We start from the raw sequence: 16,643 nt of genomic DNA, 5'->3' as shown, positions 1-16,643 counted from the left end.
TAGGGGTTTAAGTTGTCTTCGCACAAGAGCACACTACTTTAAGAGCAGTCACCAGGGTTTAAGCTGTCTTCGCACAAGAGCACACTACTTCAAGAGCAGTCACCAGGGTTTAAGCTGTCTTTGCACAAGAGTTCACTACTTCAATAGCAGTCCCCGGGGTTTAAGCTGTCTTCGCACAAGAGCACACTACTTCAAGAGTAATCGCCAGGGTTTAAGCTGTCTTCGCACAAGAGCATGCTACTTCTAGTGCACTCATCAGGGTTTAAGCTGTCTTCGCATAACACAAGAGCACACTCCTTCAAGAGCAGTCACCAGCGTTTAAGCTGTCTTTGCACAAGAGCATGCTACTTCAAGAGCACTCACCAGGGTTTAAGCTGTCTTCGCATAACACAAGAGCACCCTCCTTCAAGAGCAGTCACCAGGGTTTAAGCTGTCTTCGCACAAGAGCACACTACTTCAAGAGCAGTCACCAGGGTTTCAGCTGTCTTCGCACAAGAGCATGCTACTTCAATAGCAGTCACCGGGGATCAAGCTGTCTTCGCATAACACAAGAGCACACTCCTTCAAGAGCAGTCACCAGGGTTTAAGCTGCCTTCGCAGAAGAGCTCTCTATTTCAAGAGCAGTCACCAGGGTTAAAGCTGTCTTCGCAGAAGAGCTCACTACTTCAATAGCAGTCCCCGGGGATTAGGCTGTCTTCGCACAAGAGCACACTACTTCAAGAGCAGTCACCGGGGTTTAAGCTGTCTTCACAAATGAGCACCCTACTTTAAGAGCAGTCACCAGGGTTAAAGCTGTCTTTGCAGAAGAGCTCACTACTTCAATAGCAGTCATTGGGGAGTAGTATAGGTTGTATACTACTCGTCACCATGTATTTTTTGACAGGTGGCCACGCCCCTTTGACCACGCCCCTTTGGTCCGTGTGTCTATATTGGACGCGTTCCAAGTCTGCTTTTAATCGGGGTTTTAATCGGTCCTTATAACGTATTGATAAGATTATAGCATTTTATTGTTATATAGGTCGTTATTTTGTGAATCATGGCTTATAAAATGATACGGCGATGAAAAAAAAAAAAAAAAAAAAAAAAAAGCGTATAAAACGATAAGTTAGGATTTGTGAATCAAGGCTTATAAAATGATACGGCGATGAAATCATAAAGCGTATAAAACGATAAGTTAGGAATTGTGAATCAAGGCTTATAAAATGATACTGCGATGAAATCAAAAACGTATGAATCGACCACGCATGCAGGAGGGTTGCTAAGAAGTGGGGGTAGTGTGAAATACGAGTCTACAAACATACCGCGGGGCGTGTCTAGTATGTTCACAGAGGATATAAGCCAGCATTCCGAGGACCGTGTGTTAAGAAACCCCCGCTTTTTTCCGACAAAGAAAAGCTCGAGCTTTAAGACAACTTTGAGAATGTCTTGCTCTAGCGTGGAAGCGGGACCCCTTGGAGAAACTATAACAGCGATGCTGAAGGAAGCGGCAAATGCTGCAGACGACGCTGCAGAACTCGACGATAGTGATAAGGAAAATTGCGCGCCAACAACGCCTGCGGGTACTACGTCGGAGATGTCGTCGGCGATGCTGAATAAAAAGCCCGAGACAGACGTCGAGGTATCGGCTATGCCGAATATAAAGCCCGAGACCGGAGCCTGCGAAGAGGCGGTTGGTGGCGTTGCTAAAATGGCGAGCAATACCTCCGATGCTACAGACGGCGGTGGAAGAGCGGAACCAAGTGAAGATGACGAGGGTATTGACCTGCAAGAGCCTGAACCCGAGGACTCCAGCGACTGTACAGAGATGGATTCCGGAGAAGAATCTGTAAACGAAACAGAAAAGTGCGAAGTTGGAAAACGAAAAGTAAGTACGAACCGCAATTTTTCGGCAAATCCTCTGGGGTGTTTAAGAGTGTGATGATGAGGCGTGTAGTTGTGAGGAAGGCTGAGGTCGAAAAACCCTTTTTTTCTTTTTATCAGCAAAAGAGAGGAGGAGGAGCCCCAGGCGACAAAACCGCTAGCACGACTATGGAAGTCACACAGCCATCGCTACGTTTTTCATGTCTCTGCTGCTCAAGACAGAAAAAACTTGCCGTAACGCATAAAAACTGCAGCTGTAAGCGCTTAGACGCAATTGTACAATTTTGTCGTGGTGAAAGTTGGAGCACGGATCGATATCGCGGACTTTTGACAGCGATAGCCGCGATCATAAAATTGTGCTTAAAGGCGGGGTGGTACGACGAATGCGAAGGTTGTAAAATTGACGACCCGAGTCAGTTGCATCACGACTGTCTCACGACGGGTGATGAATATGAAGACAGTTTGATACGGAAACTATGTTACAAGCTGGACCCCTATAAGATTATGGCGACGTTGGGGGCGGTCTATGGCTTGAAAGAAATGTCAGTACCCGAAGATTGTAGTAAGATGATTGCGAATGTTTTAAAGTATATTAAGAGAGTACAGTCCCCATCAGAGCATGTGAAAAGTATGTATGAAGCGGGTGATGAAGACATACGCTTGATAATGAAACAGCATTTGAGAAGGAAGAATTACCGTAGATATTTTAAGATCAAGTATCTTTACAGGAGTTTAAAACCGAGGAACATGACATTTCTTAATGTAGAGTAAATGAAAACATGATGATCTTCGCGATTGCTACTATTATGTATGTGTGTTTTTCCGTTGCAGGAAAGTGTGTTTCGACACATGGTTGAGATCGGCGTGCGACCGAGCGTTAGATGCCTGGAAGACGCTTTTTATTTTCTGATCAGAGCAAAGATGGCGTACCCCAAACCAGTGTTTCGCCCGACCGCGCTATGTCGTAACAAGCGATGTGAAATCATCGAAGAGCTTGAAAAAGAACTGGGTCAGAAACCTAGAGGCTTTTACGACGTTGAAAAGAGCAAAATCTTCTTGGGCGCTGACGACGTGCTCGAAGATTGCATCGACAATTATATCAGGCGGACATTTTGCACCCTAGGAACTACTCTGAATAAGAAACAGTTTTTCAATTTCATGAATACAATATCTGATTTGTTTTGTCGAGCCTTCTTGAAGGGGCGTGGGGAGGATGTAAGAAGACTGGTACCGTTCATAGCTAGCAAAATCCAAATATTGATTCTACGTCACGAGTTTTTGAGAGCATTGTGTTAAATATCTATGTTTTTATCGTTATTATCGTTTATAGCGCTGTACATTCCTATATTACCAGTTTAAATCATACACTGTTTAATTCGTGTGTTATTAAATAATCTACTATTGTAAAATAAACCGGCTTCTAGTTCTGATTATTTGATAAAGAAAAATAATAAAACAAAAGTGAATTAATAGAATAGGGGGGCGGGAGTAGGGGTTGCGGTATTTTAGTTCAAGAAGCGCTACGATGCAGAAGCTTTTCAAAAGAGTTTATTACAACCCCTCGAAAGTTGGTAGTTTTGGCGGTGTAGAAGCCTTGTACAAGGAGAGCAAAATCCACAACGACGGTGTTAAAAGAACACAGGTACGCGACTGGTTATCGGGCGAAGATGCCTACACGCTACATAAGGGGTCGAGAAAGCGCTTTCAAAGACGGCGTGTGATAGTCAGCGGCTTAAATCATCAATGGCAAGCGGACCTTCTAGACGTCCGTGAACATGCCGCGGTTAATGATGGTGTAAAATTTATATTAACGGTGATAGACGTACTGTCAAAGTATGCATTCGCCGTTGGCCTGAAGGAAAAATCGGGGAGCTCGGTCACAAAAGCCCTTGATTACATTTTCAGCAGCGGGAGAATTCCTAAAAAGTTACAAACAGATAGAGGAAAAGAGTTTGAAAACAAGACGCTAAAAGCTCTGCTGAACAAGTATGGTGTAAAACATTTTGTTACAAACAACGAAGTGAAGGCGGCGATTGTAGAAAGATTCAACAGAACTCTCAAGGCACGAATTTGGCGGTATTTTACAGCGTACAACACATTTCGTTATATAGATCGTTTACAAGATTTTATTGAAAGTTACAATCATAGCTATCATAGAACCATTAAGACGTCCCCTGTAGAAGTATCCCCGCAAAATGAGTTGAAAATTTGGAGAACTGTGTACGGGTCCGTGTTCACCAACAACCCTGTTTCAAAAAACACGCTCAAAAAAGGTGATCATGTTAGGGTATCTAGATGCAAGGGGGTATTTCAAAAGGGGTATGAGCAGACTTTTACAGATGAGATCTTTGTGATAGACAAGATTTCCAAGCATTCAGGCGTTACAGTTTTTAACTTAAAAGACTATGCTGGGGAGGAGGTCGAAGGGTGTTTTTACAAGGAAGAGCTGCAAAAAATAAAACAGGATCAAGATCGTGTGTACCGTATTGAGAACGTTTTGGCAAAGAAGGGGCACGGGGCACAAAGACAGTGCCTAGTTAAATGGCGGGGATGGCCTGATAAATTTAATAGTTGGGTCTCTGAGAGTGAATTAAAGGATATACAAAGTCTACAACAGCGGATATAGGCATTTAGGTACCGCGGAAGCGCCATGGAGGTCGGACCTTTTTATCTGACGCTCCCGAGTAACGCGTCTTTGGACACTTTCCCTAATAACAAAATTTCAAATTTTACGGTGAAACTAGCAAAACCTATTCATCTACAAGGAGATTGGGAGGTGGCCCTAACAGAAATTCAGTACCCGCACACGTGGGACACTTTTGAAACAGAGGATGTTAGATTTACGGTGGTACGCAAGAAGGAAAGCGCCCACGAACTTTCTTTCCCGCCGGGGCACTATGACAACATACGAGACATTGTAGAAGTAATGAATAAATCCATTGGTAACATATCGGAACTTGTTGACCTTAGATTAACGTATGAACCACGACTTCGAAAAGTGCAGTTGAGGAATGCTCAAGACTACGGTATTTTGGTGCGTGAAAAACTGGGGAGAGTGTTGGGGCTGACGCCTAACGTTCACCACTCTTCATCAGCGGGGAAAGCCTACACGGATGTACACGGCGGATTTTATATGATGTTTGTATACTGCGACGTGATAGAGCATCAGAGAGTGGGGGATAGCTACGTGCCTCTCCTCCGGTGCGTGGAAATCACAGGCAAGAATAATAGCATGATAAACATCATTTACACCAAAAGAGATTATGTACCGATCAGCAAAAAACATTTTCACACAATAACTTTGGAACTGAAGGACGATTTGAACACTAATATAAGATTTAAAGTGGGTAAAGTCATAGCGAAGCTTCATTTCAGGCCGCGACGTGGTGAAGTGTACTAGAATAATGATTTTACCTGAAAATTACGGCGACGCGTCGCTCTATAGGGATTACTATAGAGCACAAGCCGGCTCAGGCCTCCCGGGGTTCCACGGGGCACCTATTATGTACGGGGCGGGTGTTGGCGGTATATTCAGAAGCCTTTTCAGAAAAGCAGTACCGCTTTTAAGAAGAGGGTTCCAGTTGGTAAAACCGCACGTGAAAACCGCTGCAGCAAATATTGCCCGAGACGTCGCAGGGCACGTTTCGGGGGCGGTGATGAAAAAGTTTACCAAAACGGGTCAAGAAGGCTCAGGTTTAATCTATCTCGAAAGAGGAAGGAAGAGAAAAAGGGGTGTATCACTAAGGGGGCCGCCCGCGTTCCTTCAAAGCGTTGTGAAGCGCCGGCGACCGGCTCAAAAGAGTTCGCTTAAGACCCGGAGAAGACACGGAAAAAAACGAGTCTCTAAGGGCAACATATTTTAAATCGGACCATGGCCTCCGTCCCTTGCGGTTCCCAGGAATGCACAAAGTCAGAGTTGGACCTATTCCAAGTACCACCAACGCAAACCAGCATTGAAAGTTCTCTATATGTCGAAGTACCGCCACTTTCAGCCCTGTCAGACACAGCCCCCTTAGAGTTCTTCATAGCTCGGTCGGATGACTACCTGGACCTTTCAGCTACCCTGATTTATCTGTCGTGCAAAATTACTAACGCAGACGGATCCGATTTGGACGCCGCAGCCCGAGTGGCGTTTTCTCCATACCCCATAGCCTCACTTTTTAACCAACTGGATGTGAGCCTCGGCGACCGGCTCATCAGCCAGTCAAACAACACGTATCCATACAGGGCTTATCTCGAAACGGTACTTAATTATGGGGACCCCACTTTAAAACGCCAACTTTCTGCAGGTCTCTTCTACAGAGACACCGCTGGAGAGCACGAGGACACGACTTTAAACGGTGCTAACGCGGGATTTAAGAGCAGAGCTAGCTTTACAGCCCGAAGTCGTAAAGTGGAACTGATTGGGCAATTACACTGCGATTTATTTTTCCAAGACAAATTAATGCTTAACGGTCTAGATGTGAAGATTAAACTGATTCGAAATAAAGACACTTTTTGCTTAATGAGCGGCGACGCAGAAAATTACAAAGTGCATATCTTAGCGGCGTCACTATTTGTGAAACGTGTCAAAGTGAGCCCGGTGGTGCGTTTAGCTCACGCCGAGACTCTGTTAACCAGTAATGCCAAGTACCCCATCGAAAGAGTGGAGCTCAAAGTGTTCAGCATCCCAGCCGGTGCGCTACTATCGAATACTGAGAATATTTTTTTCGGATTTTTGCCAAGAACTGTAATAGTAGCGCTGGTCGATAACGCAGCATTTAGCGGTGAATATGGCAGAAACCCCTTTAATTTCAAGCATTATAATATATCTCACAGCAGCCTCTCCGTAGACGGCCAAGCTATACCGGCAAAACCATACACGCCGTCATTTGGAACTGGGGGTGTGGCTAGAGAATATTTGGGTGTGCTGCAAGTTGCTGGGAAGTACGCATCAGACCGACCCTTCTTTGTGGATCGTGTAGAGTATTCGAAAGGCTATTCTATGCTGGCTTTCGATCTATGCCCTGACAACGACGTGGGTGGCGGCCATTTTTCGATACAAAAATCAGGCAATGTACGTCTGGAGCTCCGTTTTAGCGCCGCTCTACCGTCTACTATAAACCTTCTGATTTACGCTGTCTTTCAGAATGTTATACAGATTAACCATAGGCGAGAGGTGCTAATCGACTATATGTGATGAATACGTGGCAACTGGAACGTTTTCTCGCCAAAGACGAGATGGCAAAACATTCATTTTTAGGTGTATTCGCAGCTGACACTCTACCAATGTATCTGGGTAATCGCCAGCGACCGCTTCATTTAATAGTCAATACAGACGGTAAAGATCAAAGGGGTCGACACTGGTTAGCAATATTTCTAACAGAAAAGGACTCTGAGTTTTTTGACTCCTATGGCGTGCCACCAAACAGTTATCTGTACCCCAATACCATATGGCAATTTTTAAAAAGAAACACTTCAGGCCTAATAACATTTCATGAAAACCAGATTCAGGATGATGTATCATTTACCTGCGGGGCACATTGTTTGTTTTATTTATTTCATAGATGCCGTGGTGTAGACTTTGAAAGCATTTTAAAAATGTATTCAGCTGATTTGAAGGCAAATGATGCTCTAGTAACAAGGTTTGTGTTGAGGCAATTACGCAGATTGAAAAGAGGCCGTGTAAATAACAGACCGATGCAAAATTGTATTTCATTCACTGATAATATACATGTTTACAGTGTTTATGATAACTAGCAGACATCCACAAGGTCTATTTTACGCTCTCATTGGACTTTTAAAATCATATTTGTACCGAACATTTTTACTCTGTGATATAAAATGTATCTAAATAAATTGCATGAAAAAAGCCCTTAACTTTACGTGTCGGTCTGACTTTTTTCAGCACCTAGATGCCACGTTAATGCACCGTGGTTTATATTCATCCTGAAATGCTTAGACAGGCTATTGTCCGCATATGGTGCCTGGTGTGCTGTCGAGGTTTGCAAAAAATCTGAATAAAAAAAGGGGGGCCTAACTTTACGTGTCGGTCTGACTTTTTTCAGCACCTAGCTGCCACGTTAATGCACCGCTGTTTATATTCATCCTGAAATGCTTAGACAGGCTATTGTCCGCATATGGTGCCTAGTGTGCTGTCTAGGTTTGCAAAAAATATGGATAAAAAAAGGGGGGCCTAACTTTACGTGGCGGTCTGACTTTTTTCAGCACCTTGCTGCCACGTTAATGCACAGCTGTTTATATTCAACCTGAAATGCTTAGTGGATTATACCGTTTAATTCTCGACACACGAAGACATACGTGGTATTGTGAGTTGTGGCGGGAAACTGTCGGGTTTTGGGTATAAAAACGTGAGGTCTGCAAGAACATTCAGGCTGGAGCTCTCAGGAAAGCTACGACGCTCCAACCAACGGCGCTGGTGACACCTTCATTCTCCCACCACATCGGGCGCTTGAAAAGCTGAAGCCCCTGAAAGATTTCACCACCTGATGACTGAGCACCGTTTCCATTTATGAACATGTCTGAGGACCAAGAATTGTTGGTAAGAAGATTGTTTTATGTTTTTTATATAATCCTCTAGCTCTTTTTGAAGTTGCGCTTCTATTAGCGTCATCTCTCAAAGGTTAAATGCTTTTTTATCAGGGATGTAAGCTTTTTTTCCGGCTCAGACTGTCACACTAAGACGAATTAGACCGAAGTCCCGGGCAATGTTCTAACATGTGGTTCTAATTAAGTCTTTCGCTCCTCTGTCAAAAGGTTTTAAGCAATAGATAAAATTAGGTGAAACTCGGGGTGTTTTGAATTAACTGTAACTGCTAGTCAGGAACCGTGAAAGATGCATAAAAAAAAAAAGTGTGTGTGTGTGTGTGTGTGTTTGCGTTTTGTTTTTTTTTTGTTTTGCCGGACCCCGTCTGAAATGCTCTAGCATGTGGTTCTAATTCAGTTTTTCACGTCGTCGTCAAAAGACTTTTAGTACTGTTACAGCAGCTGGCATTTTAAGCAATAGGAAATATGACATGACTCTCGGTGTGTTTAGATTTTGCACATGCTCTTACCTCAAAGACTATCTGCTCATTGATCCGTGTTTTTAAGTCAAGGACTAGTCCGCCTCCTTGCTTTACAGATCATGATTTAATAACGCTCGAGGTCTTAAATAATGTCACTATATAGCCTGGGGCCAGCGAGCCGGGGTTGAGCTGCGGCTTGAAAAGCAGCTAATTTGACAACTAAGGTCTGGGTCTATTTCTGCGGTCGTGTGTGTGTGTGTGTGTGTGTGTGTGTACTTTTGTTTGCATGAGCTTGTAAATACGTATAGCGGTGCTTTCAAGTAATTTAATTTAAACCGATATAGGAAATGTGTTACAGCTGTTTGCATTTTTGTCTTCGCAGGAAGTGGCCGAGGCGGCAGACGCACTTTTATTCGACACTGCGCTTGAAGGCCCTAATCCTATCGCAGCCAGTCAAATTTGCGGCTTCAGCGCGCATGCTGGTAAGAATTAATTCTCTTTTCTACTGGTAGTATGTTCTACCATAGACCATGCTGATGTGCGCGTGCTTGTGCGTGTGTGTGTGTGTGTGTGTGTGTGCTTGTGTGTGCTTGTGTGTGTGTGTGTGTGTGTGTGTGTGTGTGTGTGTGTGTGCTTGTGTGTGCTTGTGTGTGTGTGTGTGTGTGTGTGTGTGTGTGTGTGTGCGTGCTTGCGCTGCCACTCTCAGTCTAGTTGTAGCACTGATGACTATTGAGGACTCTTCCGACTGTTCATTGCTTGAATTAAAATTGTGTTTTTTGCTCTTACTTAGATAAAACTGATGATGCAATCTCCATCCAACACGTGCAGCAATCAAATACACAACAACCGGTTGTACAAAGGAGTTCAAGGTTGCCGCCTGACGATCTGAAAAGCAAAGGTCAGAAGCGTAAAGAAGCGAGGCGGCGAGGGCCACCACAAACATTGCAGGGTGGTTTTGGGGGGAGTACTGTTGGGGGGCCTGCATTGCATGAGTTTCCACCGGTGTCTGTAAATGGTGGCGGTTTGAGAAAGAGACACTCTGGCTGTAAAGAAAAGGGTGATCAAAAGCGCAATAGGAAAGCGAATGCTAATGATAACAATTCTGCTACTCTACAGACCTTCCAGGTTTCGAATTCAAACACGCCTACCCCTGGTTGCGTTCTCCCCAGCCGAAATTCAGAACAGATTCTAGGTGTCACAACGCACCCTTGCAGCGATACTCCGGTATTAGTGCACCCCCCACCTACTCCTACCCCCAAGTCTCACTCTCAACCATCAAAGAACTTGCATGCGCAACCAGCAAACGCCATTATTCCCCCCGATGAACAAGAAATAATTTCGCTGCTTGACGATGATGACTGTTGGGGGGAAAACGCGAATGTACCCGTTCAACAAAACAGATCAAAAGCAGGGCCAGCTGTACACAGCGAATGCTCCAAGAACCCACGCTCACAAGGGGGGTGTCACACAGATGTTACAATAGGAGGAGGACCCGCCATCACCAGTCCCCCAGTAAGGTTCGCACCAGGTGCTATTCACCATAATTTAAAGACTGAAATTGCCCACAGTGCTGCAGCAAACGGGGCGTCCGCAGCGGCGCTACAAGCTCCTAGACATAACCCCACACCACCCCTAAACATTACCGCAGTAACATCAGCATGCCACGATATTTTACCTTTAATAACAAACCTTAGGGGAAGCACTCTTAACACAGCATCTATCTGCGAAGCTATTATTTTTGCTTTAAGTAATCGTGATACAGTAGCTCAGATACAAGCCATTGAACGCATCAAAGCTGGCATCGTACGTATACAGCAAAATTTAGAGAAATCACTTTCAGCTGCTTTAGTAACTGCTCAAAATCAGCTCGAGACCTCTGTCTCCTCGCGCGCCATAGATGATGTCCTAAGTGTCAAAAAACCACTTAACGTTGAGATAAAGACACCACTTGACCCCCGCAGTGGGGCTGCTGCTGCTGCTGTTAAAGCTTCACTTCCCAGCGACGCGGCTGTACTTCAGGCAATTTACGCCATTTTTCCCCTAATAAATACCCTAGAAGGATTAGGCTTGAACTCTGCACCCGTCAGTTCATCCGTTTTTAATGTTCTACGTGTACAGGAAGCTTCCGGACATATCGGCGGCATAACAGATGTCAAACTAGCAGTAGAGGACGTGATCCAAAATACTCAGACTTCGCTCGCATCTATTTTAGCAGATGCCCAAGCCAACCTTGATTCCTTGAGTCTCGACTCGGGAAACTGATAATGACCCCCAAAGAGCATAGGTCGCCGAGAAGGTCTGAAACTACAGTCGCCAAACGTAAAGAGAAATGGTTAGCCGCTAAAGTAGTCAGAAATCGGTTAGCCAAAAACCTAAAAAGAGCCAAAAACCATTTGAGAAATATACGCCGTAATATTCAAAGCAACAATGGGTATTTACCACCGAGCCCCACGCAGTTAGAGCAAACACCTCAGAGAACAGCCGTCGCTTGCGATAATTCTAGCATCAGTAACAACCCTGCGCCGGTGTTTTTAGAAAGCGTGCGACAATATCAAAGAGTTATCAAAAAATTTAGAGCTATAGAATTTTATGAAGAATTTCGTTTTGTCAATCTTCATCTCATAGATTCTATTAGACTGGCCCTAGAAGCGGTTATTAACTCTATCCAACTGCTGCTGGACCAAATGGCCCCAGACATAGGCCCCAACGATTATGTACAAATTCGCCTGAGCGGCGGTGGTCTGGCTAACTCTTTTTACACTCGCAGGCTACCGCATCACGACCTAGATGCCTCAGATTTCTTAAACAAAATTGTTGACATGATGAATAGCAATGCAGAGATTCTGGGGTCACAAAGTTTAACACTTGTTGTGACTGTGATAAAAAGTAGGGGCGGCGGTGCCAGACGGGCTCTAAATTCTGTATTGTTTACTAAGATCATTCAAAAGAAACGTCGATGGTTGATTGATTTGAACAACACAGCTGGAAATTTGTGCCTGGCGGGGTGTTTGGCAGGGTTATTGGCTCACGGTCAATCTACGGATAGAACGTTGACAGAGCAGGCACAGTTAATGCACGATGCCCTAAACATCCCCCCAGATACGGACGTCTCTTTGCAAGACATAGAAGCATTTGAAAATTACTTGGGTGTGACGATTAAAGTATTATATCACGAAGGCGGCTGGCGTTATTTCACCAGCGGTACCGCCAACAAATCTAAAATTCTGTTTGTTCTTTTACATGAAAGCCATTTTTACGGTGTGAAAGATATAAAAAAATTCCTCGGCGCTAGGTATTACTGCGAATATTGCCATTCGGCCTATACCCACAAATACAATCACTCGTGCGCAGACTTCTGCAAAGCGTGCGTTACGAACGATTGCCATGACATTGCCAACGATCTCCAAAGGTGTCCGCGGTGTCGACTGTTTTGTCGTTCTTCGGAGTGTTTAGAGCGTCATCGTGCTTTAGCCGTGGCGGGGGAGGTGAGCTGTCTCAGCAAAAAGTTGTGTGATTCGTGCGGTCTCTACGGCCCCGAAAGTCATGAATGCGAAGGCCTTGAATGCGGTGTCTGTAAAGCCCGGGTGTTTTCATTTGATTCACATCTCTGCTTTATGAGCAGACTCAAACCGCCGACCAAAACAAATGATTATATATTCTACGATATGGAGTGCCGTCAGGAAAATATCATTCACGAGCCAAATTATATTTTTGCCAGACATATTAATGGTGAGCCTACTTGGGAGTTTTCAGGTCCTACATGCGTCAATGATTTTATCAACACATTCATTACACCCCGATTTCAAAACTATAGTTTTCTCGCACATTTCTCTAAAGGATATGACTGTTATTTTGTAGTGAAAGCTCTAGTGCTTGAAAAGGTGGCAATGTCACTGATCACTCAGGGAGGAAAGCTCATGTGCGTTACAACCAAAGTACTCAATATCAGGTTTATAGACTCTATAAACTTTTTGCCCATGAAACTCAGTAAACTTCCACAGGCAATGGGTTTCCAAGAGTCTAAAGGGTATTTCCCGCATTACTTTAACACTTTGCAGAACCAAAAATACGTTGGTGCTATGCCCTCAGCAGAATTTTACGGTGTAAACTATATGTCACCCTCTGAGAAAACAGAATTTGTGTCCTGGTATGAATCGAACAAAGATCGGGAGTTTGATTTCCAGAAGGAGCTGTCTCATTACTGCCAACAAGATGTGAACATTTTAAGAGAGGCGTGTATCCGCTTTAGAGAAGGCGTCATTGCCATGTCTAGCAAGCAAATCTTGGTGAACCCGGGTCAGGCCAATGAGTATGCCTATGTTGACTTCATCGACCCCTTTCAGTACATCACTTTAGCTTCAGTCTGCTTGGCGATGTTCAGATTTTGTTTTTTAAAACCTTACACATTAGCGTTGCTACCTCGTGATAATTATCACAGACAGCAAAAGAGATTCTCAACACCCGCTATTCAATGGTTGATGTATTTGGAATACAGTGAAAAAATCACCATCCGTCACGCTTTGAGGGGCGGGGAGCTTAAAATTGGGTCCTATTTTTTAGATGGTTATGCCAATATTGACGGGGTCCCTACTGCCTTTGAATTTAATGGTTGCTTTTTTCACGGCTGTCCAATTTGTTACGCCGGAAACGATTTTAACAAGATGACCGGTTGTACATATGGTCAGTTGCTTAACCGCACAACTATTAAACAGGAGTTTTTAAAAAGACGCGGCTTCAACGTCAGAAGTATTTGGGAACACGCGTGGCGTGAGCAGTTAACATGTAATCTAGATCTGCAGACTTTTATCAAGGATCGTGACTTACCCGAGCCCTTGAAACCGCGTGATTCTCTCTACGGAGGACGAACCAACGCCGTTACTCTTTATCGAAAGGCCTCTGGTGATGAAAAGATTTTTTACTATGATTTTACCAGCTTATACCCCTTTGTTAACAAGACAAAAGTCTACCCTGTGGGACATCCTAAGATCCTTTATAAAGATTTTGGAGCCCCTCAAATGTATTTCGGTCTAATCAGATGTAGAATTCGTCCGCCTAGAGGACTTTTTTTCCCGGTGCTTCCTTACAGATTCGAGGGAAAACTATTATTTACCCTGTGCCGCTCCTGCACAGAAGCCAGACAGACCTTCCGGTGTGATCACTCTGATGACGAACGTGCTCTGACCGGCACCTGGTGCACCATAGAAGTGAATGTAGCTCTGAAAAAAGGCTATGTGATAGATCGCATTTATGAGATATGGCATTTTGAAAATGTTTCTAGTGATCTGTTTACCGACTACATCAACTTGCACCTTAGAGACAAGCAAGAAGCTTCGGGTTACCCCCAGTGGTGTAGTGATAATGCCGAGAAACAGAAGTACCGGAGGGAATATTTTCAGAAAGAGGGTATTCGATTGCGCTCTAATAAAATCCATGTGAACCCCACTAAAAGACAGATTGCTAAACTGTTTCTCAACTCTCTATGGGGAAAACTGGGGCAGAGAGAAGACCGCTCAGAAACTACTCTAGTGACAGAGCCGGATGAATTTGATCAGTACTTTTTTACTTCCTACTGCGAGGTGTCATCTTGCGAGTTCATAGATGATGATACCGCTTGTGTGTGTTGGCGGTATACCAAAGAACATTACCCGCCTTCATGCAACGCTAACATATTTATTGCCAGTTTCACCACCGCTTATGCTAGATTGGAGTTGTACAAGCTCCTGGAGTTGCTTCAAGACCGCTGTCTTTACCACGACACAGACTCTGTGATTTTTGTGAGCAAAAAGGGCGATGTTAACCCTCCGGTGGGTGACTATCTGGGGGAACTCACTAGCGAAACACCTCCCGATGAACACATCACAGAGTTTGTTTCAGCCGGCCCCAAAACCTACGGTTACCGCTTATCAGGCGGTAAAATCTGCTTGAAGGTGAAGGGGATCACCCTCAATGTTCAGAACCGCGAAAAAGTAAATTTTCAAAACTTAAAAGAGCTGGTCACTCAATATGCCAAGCACGCCGAAAGAGGTGAATGTGTTCCAGAAGATGAAAGCTTAGTAGTGCAGCACCCCTGCATTGTGAGAATTAAAAAACGTTGGGATATTGAGACACGCCCGCTTCGCAAAACGTTGAGGGTTGTATATGATAAGCGCGTTCTTAAAGAGGACTATAAAACCCTGCCCTACGGCTTTTAAGAGTTATGCAGCCTCTGTGTAAACACGGGGCTAGCGAGAAAAAGGACTTTCCGCTTTTGGTGTGTATAGTTTATTAGAGGTTGTTTAAAGTATGGATATTAGATTGCAACATCCGTTCTCATGCATCCTCGCAGGTCCTTCCAATTCTGGTAAAAGTTACTTTGTAAAAAAACTTTTGGAAAATGCGCATCAAATGCTGACCCAGCCACCCACCAACGTAGTGTGGGCCTATTCCTGTTGGCAGCGGCTCTATCAAGAACTCGCGCTAAAGCTTCCACACCTCAAATTTGTCGAGGGGCTCCCCGCCGCCTTAAATGATGACATTTTATTTCCACCCTCTAGTGTTAATATGTTAATTGTAGATGATCTAATGGCCTCTGCTTGTGACAGCGGTGAAATTGAAAAAGCTTTTACTCAGTATGTTCACCATCGTAATCTTAGCATTTTATACATTGTGCAAAACGTCTTCTGCCAAGGTAAGAGCTCACGAACCATCGCTCTGAACACCAAGTACATGGTGCTTTTCAAAAACCCCCGAGACAAGCTTCAAATAACGACTCTAGCCAGACAGATGTACCCGGGTCGCTCTAGTTTCTTTCTAGAAGCCTTTGAGGACGCCACTCAGAGCCCCTATGGGTATCTTTTTGTAGATTTAAACGCCGGCACGCCGGAGGATTACAGATTAAGGACCGGGCTTTTCCCACCGGATCTTCCTGTTGCTTATACTCTAAAAAAGTCCTACCCGGCTATAAAAAGAAGATAAATAAAAAGCAGCGCTCCAGTTTAGAGCTCCAACACACTCATGACCATGTCCAGCCGGATAGCGCGCAATCTAGCTCTTTTAAGACTGTTGGTTTCATCATCCCCACAACAAAGGAAAGCTCTTCTATGCTCCGCGTCTGACGATTTAGTAGCAGCGATATCGGAGATAGCCCTAAATACCTTGAAGGGCAATGTCCCTTTGAGTCCTCAACAGATCCGAGTGCTTAAAAAGAAAAGTAATCTTGTTAAAAAACTGAGCAATAAGAGGATCTCTATTAAAACAAAAAAAAGTCTTGTCAAGCAGTCTGGGGGCTTCATAGGATCGCTGCTAGGCATTGCTATCCCGCTTCTCTCGGGCCTGCTGCGCCGCCGGTGATGGCTCACATTGAAAAAATGTATCTCGTTCCTAAACATCAGCTAGACAGAATGCGGAGTCCCCCAAGCGCCGATACCGACATTAGAAAATCAGCCACGGATCTGTTGGACGCTGAGATGCGCGAAATTCTTCATCGTAGTGATTTACCGGTGCACGAGAAAGCTAAGCTTTATACCGCTATCCTTCAAAAGTATCTGAACTTTGTCCATCATGGTAAAATGGAAAAAGAGGGCCTGACTTTATTCATGCCTGAAAGTCAAGAGCCACCCGTTTCACCGGTCAGAGAGCCAGAATCACACGCCTTTAATCTAGTTAATGAAATCCTTGACAACGTTAACCCCCGGCACAAAAAGAAAGCAGAATTACTTCTTAATAAAATTCATCAAAATAAAGACATCGCTTTCTGGAATGATAAGGGGGAACTTCTTTATAAAGGTAATGTTATAC

The 16,643-nt window shown here is 44.3% G+C and overlaps 2 protein-coding genes across 3 annotated transcripts; both read left to right on the top strand.

Annotated features, from left to right (window-relative positions):
• Nucleotides 1–1,632: 1,632 nt before the first annotated feature.
• LOC146789153 (uncharacterized) lies at nucleotides 1,633–3,273 on the top strand. 2 transcript variants are annotated; one of them, XR_014970032.1, is made up of 2 exons: nucleotides 1,633–1,864; nucleotides 1,981–3,273. XR_014970032.1 is itself a non-coding variant. In XM_085630737.1 (2 exons), the coding sequence occupies exons 1-2, from the start codon at nucleotides 1,688–1,690 to the stop codon at nucleotides 3,154–3,156; spliced, it is 642 nt and encodes a 213-aa protein (XP_085486863.1). In that variant the 5' UTR covers nucleotides 1,636–1,687; the 3' UTR covers nucleotides 3,157–3,273. The 2 variants fall into 2 exon arrangements, 1 of the variants encoding a protein (XP_085486863.1); XM_085630737.1 differs by having other exon boundaries at nucleotides 1,636–1,864; nucleotides 2,692–3,273.
• A 2,458-nt stretch (nucleotides 3,274–5,731) lies between these two features.
• LOC146789152 (uncharacterized) lies at nucleotides 5,732–11,129 on the top strand. The gene is made up of 3 exons (XM_085631039.1): nucleotides 5,732–6,536; nucleotides 9,212–9,349; nucleotides 9,658–11,129. Exons 1-3 carry the CDS (start codon nucleotides 5,732–5,734, stop codon nucleotides 11,127–11,129), a joined length of 2,415 nt encoding a protein of 804 aa, XP_085487165.1.
• Nucleotides 11,130–16,643: the final 5,514 nt, after the last annotated feature.

This window comes from Triturus cristatus, chromosome 10, assembly GCF_964204655.1.
Source record: "Triturus cristatus chromosome 10, aTriCri1.1, whole genome shotgun sequence".
In the NCBI taxonomy this organism is placed as follows: domain Eukaryota; kingdom Metazoa; phylum Chordata; class Amphibia; order Caudata; family Salamandridae; genus Triturus; species Triturus cristatus.
Note: the sequence above shows the minus strand (reverse complement) of the source record. Positions and strands in the feature narration are given on the sequence as shown.